The following is an 8,686-nucleotide window of genomic DNA, read 5'->3' as shown; positions in this document are numbered from 1 at the left end:
TAAATAACAATAAAAATTATCATGTATAGTTAACTTCTATCAAAAGTTCCCCCTCTACTCACTCATGAGCGAGTTTTTGGTGCTCCTATAAGATCCCATTAGAAATTCTTCATATCGATCTTTGTATGACTCAAGTCTTATCTTCACCTTCACACATAGTAGGTCTCACGATACCCTTTTCAATGAGATATCGGTGCTCAAAATGAGACTGCACCCTGACTTTCTCGAATCTTTATTGTCAACCTCGACGCGCTACCAACCCATCAACTAACAATGAGAATCTCCTTCACATCTTCCATACATCTTAGTCATCTAGTGTTCCAATATTTTTCACATGTAATGACAACATTGATGATGAGCTAAGATGAGCAAAAAATAAAATTATGTGCTAAATATATAAATAAAAGAATTTTAAGTGTTACACATGTAATATCTCACTGTAGTCTACCTAAAAAAAACAATAATTTTCATGTATATCACATAATTTTTCTATATTTATATATCAAATATATAAAAATTCATATTTATTTCAATTATAATTTTCAAATAAAAATGTCAAAGCATTTTCTTATTATTAAAATAATACATAAATATGCATATAAATTAAATATTAAATGATATTTACAAATTAAATATTAAATAGATGAAGAAAATAAAAAGTCCCCTTCGTGCAGCTGAGGCGCCTTCACGAAAGAGTTTTCTCCTCAATGACCAAACGCATACAGTCATATAGCGTGGGCCCACGGCTCCTCTCACGGAATATTCGCACGAGGGATAGGACAGCCCATGGGGCCTCCACTGCAAAACAACCAAACAATGCATTAAAGAAAGTTAAATGGGCCCCGCGTTGTTTGGCACCGTTGGTCGCCGTGTGGCGCGATCTCTCTCACCTTTCCCGGTCGCCCTTTTCCGGCCGAGCTTTGAATGCATCACCGTAGCTGTCGCGGGCCCCGCCCCGACGACCATAGGTCTGTAGCAGCCAATGGCGAGACAACGGTAACATCGAAAAGGAACGCCTACCACATTCCATTTCCCAGTCAAAGCGAGCTTAGGCGGCTCACGCCCTGGAAAGCACGCGGCGGGGGACAAAGCGCGGCGTGGAGACGAGGCCGTCGCGGCTGGCCGAGCGGATTTGGGCGAGGCGATCTGGTATGGTGGAGTCAAAGAGCTGGCTTGCCGGGTTCTCTGCGTAGCAGACGTAGAAGCACGCCACGCAGGCTTGGGGCAGCGCCATGCCTATACGGGTCATGAGATAGCCCACGAAGAAGGCTACAAGCGAGACTGTCATGGTATAGCGCCGGTGCGTCCAGAAGGTCCACGACGCCGAGAAGATGACGCAGAGCGCCCCGCTTGATACGCCCGTCAAGAAGCAGATCGAGCTGGTTATGTCGGAATCCACCAGCTCCTCCATCCCCTGCCTGTTGAAAAGCCCCCACGTGCTCTGCGATGCCGCAACGAACCCTTTCCCGTACGCCGCAATCTAGCACAATCAAGCATCAAGAAAGGAAGAATAACCCCATTTCGTTGAAGATAATTATAAAAAAAGAAGCTTTTGTGATGGAAGAGATGATGATATATATATATGGCTTACATGGACGAACGCCCAGCTGTTGCCGTAGCGGAAAATGGACTCCATGACGCGGAGGCAGCAGTGGGCGCAGGAGAAGAGGAATTCGTCTTCGCCTTCGAGGAGGTTAAGGCCGCGGGCGATGATGCGGAGAGCCTCGATAGTGGGGACGAAGAGGGAGCCGAGGCATGCGCTGCCGAGATTTATTGATGCCGCTCGCTGGAAGGAGAACTGGATGTTGCACTGCATACCTCTCAGGTAGTAGAGCGCGATTACGCGGCTAACTGTTAGATTAGCCACGTTGCGCAACACCTCCGCCGTCCACATGAGGCTCAGCACAAGGGCGAAAATTGTGAGCGGCGGATAGTAGAACTCGAGGGCGCCGATCACCGCGAAGCACCAGAGCGAGATCCACAGGAAGCCGAGTCCCATCATGAGGTAGGCAGGGCCGTTGACGCCGGGGAATTTTTGAACGGGTTGGAGGGATTTGGCGAAGACGCGGCCGGAGAAGGTGGCGCGGCGAGGGACCCAGCAAGCGTAGATACCGGTGCCGATGGAAAAGAGAAGAAGGAAGACGCCGCCGACGTCGGTGTCCGGCATCGAGAAGCAAAGCAGGAGGATACCGGCGGCCATGGTGATGAGGAAACATGCCCAGAGGGCGAAGCTGACCATGAAGACCGGCCAGGCTCGGAACGACGTCTGCCACACGAAGGCTAGGATGATACCGAGCAAGGAGGCTCCCTCGATGGGAGGGAGCCAGAACTTGAGCGCCCGACGCTCCCTCCGCGATTTGCCGGTCTCATGTTCAAGAACACCCTGCACGGCCTTGAAACTGAAGAAACCGGCTGCCGCCACTGCTATAGCGAGGTGGAGGAGGAAGATTAAGAAGGTGATGCGGTTGGTGTACTTCCTCGAGTTCAATGAAGCGATTGAGGTCTGCAGCTATTCGGCTTAGAAATAGCCATGGACAGCATACAAGAATAAAAAAGAAAATTTTCTTACCTGCAGAGGAGGGGTTTGCACGGGCTGGGGAAAGGGAGGAGTGACAGGCGGAGGAGCGGCGGCGTCATGGGAAACGACTTGGATTGGGGGAACTTGAAGCTGTGCGCGCAACCTGGACACCGTTGTGTCTCTCTGTACTGAATCCACCACTACCTCTCCTCCTCTCATAACTTCTCCGGCGGGCACCGCTTGGTTCTCCATCTTCTCGTCCTCTGTTGCTCCTCTTGCTGTTCTTGCCTGCAATCGTTTGTTGTTGGGGACGATCACCAAAAACGCGAAACACGAGGTTCACGTTAAAATAAACAACTTTAAAAATAAAAAAACGAACTGTGCGTGCGTTGTCTTCAGCCGTGAGGTTATCCAAGCCGCCCATCGGGAATGCTCACGGCGGTGGTGGCGGTCTTGTTCTCCGGATGTCGTCGTGTTCGCCGGCAAGTAGATTCCCTTATTTAATTCAAGAAAGGGTTCACGAGGCGTGAAGGCACTGAATTGAAAAGCTTTCGGGAGCCGAAAAGGAAATTGCTTGTAACTGCTGATCTCTTCTCCTGTTTCGTTTTGGCTTAATTTCTCTTCTTTACTGTTACTCTTCTGCGTTTACCAAGTGGCCTTCTTGACTCGCTGACGCACTCGATCTCCACTGTCACCAAAATTGGAGCCATTATTGATTGTTTATTGTTTCTTTTAGATCCGCATGCGTTAATCTGAGGTTCTGGAAAAGAAGATCAAGAGATGGACGGCTGAGACGTTGAGATGGTTGAAAGTCATTGGTGCAAAGGAGAAAAGACCAGAGGGTACGTGAGGTCACATCAATGGTGGCGACACGTCAGCATCTGTTCGTGGTGTACCTCTTATCCTCTTTGGAACGATCTGGGATTTCCGGTGGCCAGCACCACCGAGGATGAATATCCTATGGGTTTCTTTTACACCGCATCGTACAACTCGACTCCTTATTTATATGAATCAATTAAAATAAAATGATGATACTCTCATTCACTTTAATCAAAATTAATAAAATCTATTATTTATTTATTTTTAAATATACTTAATATATAATTTTGAACTAAAATATTTAACTTATGATCTGAATAAATATATTATTCAATGAGTGTTTAAATTTTGTTTGAATCATATTCGAACATTATTTAAATGTTGTTTAAAAAATATTTTAATAAGGTACTACTAATGTTTGAATGATAGTAGAACGTGATTTGAACAAGTTTCAAACATGTCTAATAGTCATGGATATAGTAGGCTGTGTTCTACTAACTATAATAGTTGTTGATTCGATAGAATGCAATTACAGCAGTTTTGACAAAATTAAGTATAACATAAATACAACAAAATAATTCAAAAATAATATGGATTTTAGAAACTAGGCACAATAGGGGAATATATGGATTTCAGAGAGCTATAATAACATATATGTCACACCAAATTTTTTATGATAGTTATTGTATAAAACCAAAGCTATAATGCATTACAAAGTCAATCAATATATCATTCATGTTATTATAGAAGTATTTATAATACTATTATTAGAATGATAAGAATAAAATATAGTTTTTTTTAAGATGCTAATGTTGTTCATACCAACCCATTTTAAAGATCCTTTATGAATATCTCCTAATAATATCTCAATAGTTTGATTTTTTCTTCTCTTTAAAATCTATGCATACATGTTGATAATTTGCCTAAAGTGATATTTGGGCTAGGTTTACAAAGTACGATGAATTCATGCTAGTCCTCACATATTAGAAAATTTTCTTCTTGAGATTCAGAAGTTATTATATAATCAAATAATAATGTTTGTTCAAAATAAATTTACCCTTTTTTTCACTCTTGATAAAGAATTCCATTGAAGTCCAACTGTGGCTCACCATCTATGCTTGGATGCTGCCTTATAATGTGCTTGTAATATTATTAAGTCTCATATAAATGTTTTGTAAACCAACTAAATATTGAGTTATCTTGATAAACTTGTTATATATTGTCAACCTCACTTTTAGTTGAGGTCACTTGATCCATATCTACCTGATCACCTTGATCTATAGTCACTTCATTTACATCTCTTTGATCACAATCAATCAATCTACATCCAATCAATCAAACAACCAACACTCAATTATAATCATCAATAAAATCCACCTAAACCCATGCAAATGGCTCTTAGGAGCTCCCAACAGCCCATCCTAGGTGGCTTGGCCACTTTGACTATTCAACATGGCCAAAATTACCAAAATGCCCTTCCATGGTCAAAATAGTCAACTTCATGCAACTCCTAAAACCTCTCTACATCAGCCCTAAAGGCCTTCCTAAACTCGTTTAGGATGTTTCACAAGCCTCCCTAAACTTGACTCAAAGCTTTGGCTTAACCAAATTGAGCACCCAAATATCCACCAATGAAAAGTGATCAATGGTTTTCCTAACTTTCCAATAACTCTCCCTACCCAAAGCTGAGCTATGTCCAATTGGCAACCAACCATAATGTGAGCCAATCAATCCCAACCCTTCCTTGGGATGGAGGGACTTAGAATAGGGAAAAACTTGGGAAAACCCCTCACATCCATTCCAACCCAAGTTTCAGTCTACCTTCAGTTTCCCTTACTGAAGAGAAGTTTCTCTTAGAGCTCTAAGGAGGAGAAATAGCCATCCCATACATTATGGTGTCCATTTTATAGAGATAAAACTTAAACCCTAGCTCCTAGATCTATGATTGAATGTTCTCTGTGTGTGATGTGTTTTTGAACCTTAAAATAGGCTCCCCTATCTTCTTTAGCCAAGTTTTAAAGTTTTCTAAAGTTTTATGACATTTAACCTACATGCATTAAGTTTTAAGAAGATTTTTTAGTTTAGGTTTTCAGTCATTATTGGGTAAAAGACAAAATCACAGCCGTCAATTTCTTCTGCTTTGATCAAATAGCCATTATTTCATTTTAGATTGTGTAAAATCATACTATATGATCACCAGTACAATTCCCACTCAAAGTGCATGTTGTTTGCCTCAACTGATGATTAAGGTTTCATGCAGTACAATCTTTAACTTTAAAAAAATGACTAAAACTTTGCAAAATAACCAAAAAATCATTTCTCATCCAACTTTGATGTTTTTGGGTTCGTTGGAATCGTCTTGAGCCCAAGTTTACTTTAAGTTTAATTTAATTAGATTTAGATAATGAGAATGTGAGAAATTCAATTTTGAGATTAAATTTACACAGGGTATAATTGGGGATATTCCTAACATACCTCAATTTTCTTGTCCCCTGATGAAGGTTGGATTTTCATAGATGGAATTTGCAATAATCCGTATTTTAACTTTGCTAAATTTTTTTTGGAGTCATTATAACTCCAAATCACAAATGGTCTCCTCCTTATTTTTATTATAATATTTTACTTACACGATTTGTTTCTTAATTTTTGGGCACCAGTGAAAATCCTTAAGAAATTTGTACCTATCGGTACAAGCAGTGGCATAGCCAGAAAATATATTTAGGTGGGGCCTAATATATATATATACTAGATTATAATGGCTATAGAGAGAGAGAGAGAGAGATGGTGGAGTTCCTTAACATGCATTTTTTTTAGGGGGGGGGCACGTGTCCCCCTTGCCCCCCTCCCTCCGCCAATGGGTACAAGTGAGAATTTCAGGATCGTTAAGTGTTAGTTTTACAAACCAATTTTATTGATATTCTTTAAATATTATGCTTTATTTTATAGATATTTTTTGTAATTTTTGTTGTCCTAAAATCAATTATTTGAATTTTATACTAAAGAATTGATTTCATTAAATATTAAATGAATATTATATCATTATATTATTACAAATATCTTCATGCATTAGTTAAGGTTCCTTTCCCTTAAGTAAACGGTTAACAGAGAGTTGATTTGAGAAAAATGAGAGAAAAGAGAAGAGAGAGAAAAGAAAAAGTTTGGATTTGGAGATCGGAGTGTGATTTTCGTCCATCGGGCTAGTTGGGAAATTTGCTCATCTCGATGTAAGGAACCTTTACCCTAATTTTGATTTTAAGGATTTTGTGTTTTTAATATTTTTTCACTCAAATTTGTGTTTTAATTATCAAAAAATGTGAATAACTTTGTATTGGTAAAACTTTCACCACACAACTTTTATGTTATAGAGATCATGATTAAGAACATTTTGAGTATTTATTTGAGATTTTTCACTGGATGATTTTAAAAATATAGTAATTTTTATATATCTCAAAATTTATTTTGATGTCTAAAAATAGTAGTGTAGTACAATAAATGTCTTAAAACATCATTTTATATAATTTATGGTATTTTGATAATTTTCTAAAAATGTACATTTTTAGAAAATTATCAAAATACCATAAATTATATTTTCTAAAAATGTACATTTTTGCCTAATAAGATTTTTTTTATATAGTTTTGACATTTTGACACATTCTTAATTAAGCTAAAGTATGCTTTATTTATTGCAATATATTAAAAATGGATGTGGATACGTGCATGAGTAATAGCTAGTCGAAATTACTATTATAGTAATAATATGCGTGTGTGAAGTAAATAAGTAAAGACTAGTTGACCCGTTGGTTGGAGACTGATTGTCCTGTACATGATGGTGGGCCGACAAACTTTCCTTTAAATATTATTATTTGGTGTTATCCTCTACTAATTCACATTATACACTGATTGGGAGTTATAAGGGGATTATTACTGTATAAATGTGTAAAGAGTGAAGACTCTATTTACTGAGCCAACAGTTTACTAACACTAAAAAATACCATAATAATCAGGACTTCTTACTTGTTTGGTCTGACTACTAAAATACAGGTTATTAAGTCATTGTTCTTATTTTTGTATAGATTTATTATGACTATATAGATTTACTATTATTGCATTATTCGACTACTCCTACCACTAGATTGTTACCATTACTAATATAGACATTGATACCACTAATTCACTATACTGATATTAAGCATGTGATATAGAATGTATGGATAACATGTGTATATTCATATATGATTATAATATATTTATTTAATTTTTACAGTCTTTATTTTTTATTTGATATTTTATTTGATTATAAAGACATAATTAATTTATAGATTTAACACTCGTATTGGTTTACTAGATTTTGTAATGTAGTATTTTATTGTTTGTAGATTCTACTACTACTACATTTGAGTTTTATTATTATTGCACTGATTCAATGATCACATGAATGCAACTGTCATAATTTAACTGTTGACATATATATTGCTCCTTTTATGTGCTTTGAATTTAGTTATAGGTTTTGGTGACATGTTGTGCTTTTAAAGTTCATTATATATAGTTAAATGATTTCAGGATAGGACATGAGAACAGAAGTGTGAGGCTGGTCCAGATTCTTCAAGTTCTGTTTGTTTTTATTATAGTCCTGAGTAGTGTATATAATTTTTTGGAATAAATATAGATGTGTTGATTGATGTTTTAAATTATAGAATATATTGCATAGTTTATTACTAATAGATGATATTAGATAGCTCTTATTGTTATTTATTTAAAGGACTAATGAATAACTCTTTTAATTTAGATTCTAGGGCATCACCGAATTTCCAATGTTCTGGGTCAAATTTTAATCGAAAACTTCAAAAATTCATTTTTCTTAAAATACATAGAATTTAGTTTTGAAAATTTTATGGCTTGTGTGTTTAGTTGTAAGGGTTAGACAAGTTGATTTTAAAACCCAATTGAACCTTAATGACATCTAGGTAAAATAATTAAGGTTTTTATCTATTAAACTTAGAAAAACCTAACAAATTCATATACATATCCAACATAAATAAAACTTTAAACTAATAAACTTAGACATATTACACAAAAAAGGAATTAAATTCACCTTTATTTGACATTAATTGACCATATAACAAAATTACTCAAAATCAACCCTTAATTTAAGGGCTTATTTTTACAAAAAATATAATAAATAATAAAAATTCATAAAAATGCAAAATCACCTTTAATCAACTCTAAATCAATCATACAATAATTAAAAAATAAATCTAAGATCTAAATTTAATTAAATTTGTATTAATAATTAATTAACTCTTAATTAAATATTAATGAAATAAAATCTTTAAAAAATAAAATATAAAT

At 36.6% G+C, this 8,686-nt stretch overlaps 1 protein-coding gene and 1 long non-coding RNA gene across 2 annotated transcripts; one reads left to right on the top strand and one right to left on the bottom strand.

The window, feature by feature from the left end:
* Nucleotides 1-599: 599 nt before the first annotated feature.
* Nucleotides 600-3,239, bottom strand: LOC110114069 (protein PNS1). Its single transcript, XM_020846824.2, has 4 exons — nucleotides 2,898-3,239; nucleotides 2,570-2,806; nucleotides 1,592-2,503; nucleotides 600-1,480 (listed from the first exon to the last, which is right to left on the bottom strand). The coding sequence occupies exons 1-4, from the start codon at nucleotides 2,940-2,942 to the stop codon at nucleotides 1,058-1,060; spliced, it is 1,617 nt and encodes a 538-aa protein (XP_020702483.1). The 5' UTR covers nucleotides 2,943-3,239; the 3' UTR covers nucleotides 600-1,057.
* On the top strand, nucleotides 2,953-3,544 carry LOC114581143. Its single transcript, XR_003702986.1, has 2 exons — nucleotides 2,953-3,094; nucleotides 3,255-3,544. It is a non-coding gene; the product is annotated as an uncharacterized LOC114581143 (long non-coding RNA).
* Nucleotides 3,545-8,686: the final 5,142 nt, after the last annotated feature.

This window comes from Dendrobium catenatum, unplaced genomic scaffold, assembly GCF_001605985.2.
Source record: "Dendrobium catenatum unplaced genomic scaffold, ASM160598v2 fragScaff_scaffold_1557, whole genome shotgun sequence".
NCBI classification, from domain to species: domain Eukaryota; kingdom Viridiplantae; phylum Streptophyta; class Magnoliopsida; order Asparagales; family Orchidaceae; genus Dendrobium; species Dendrobium catenatum.
Note: the sequence above shows the minus strand (reverse complement) of the source record. Positions and strands in the feature narration are given on the sequence as shown.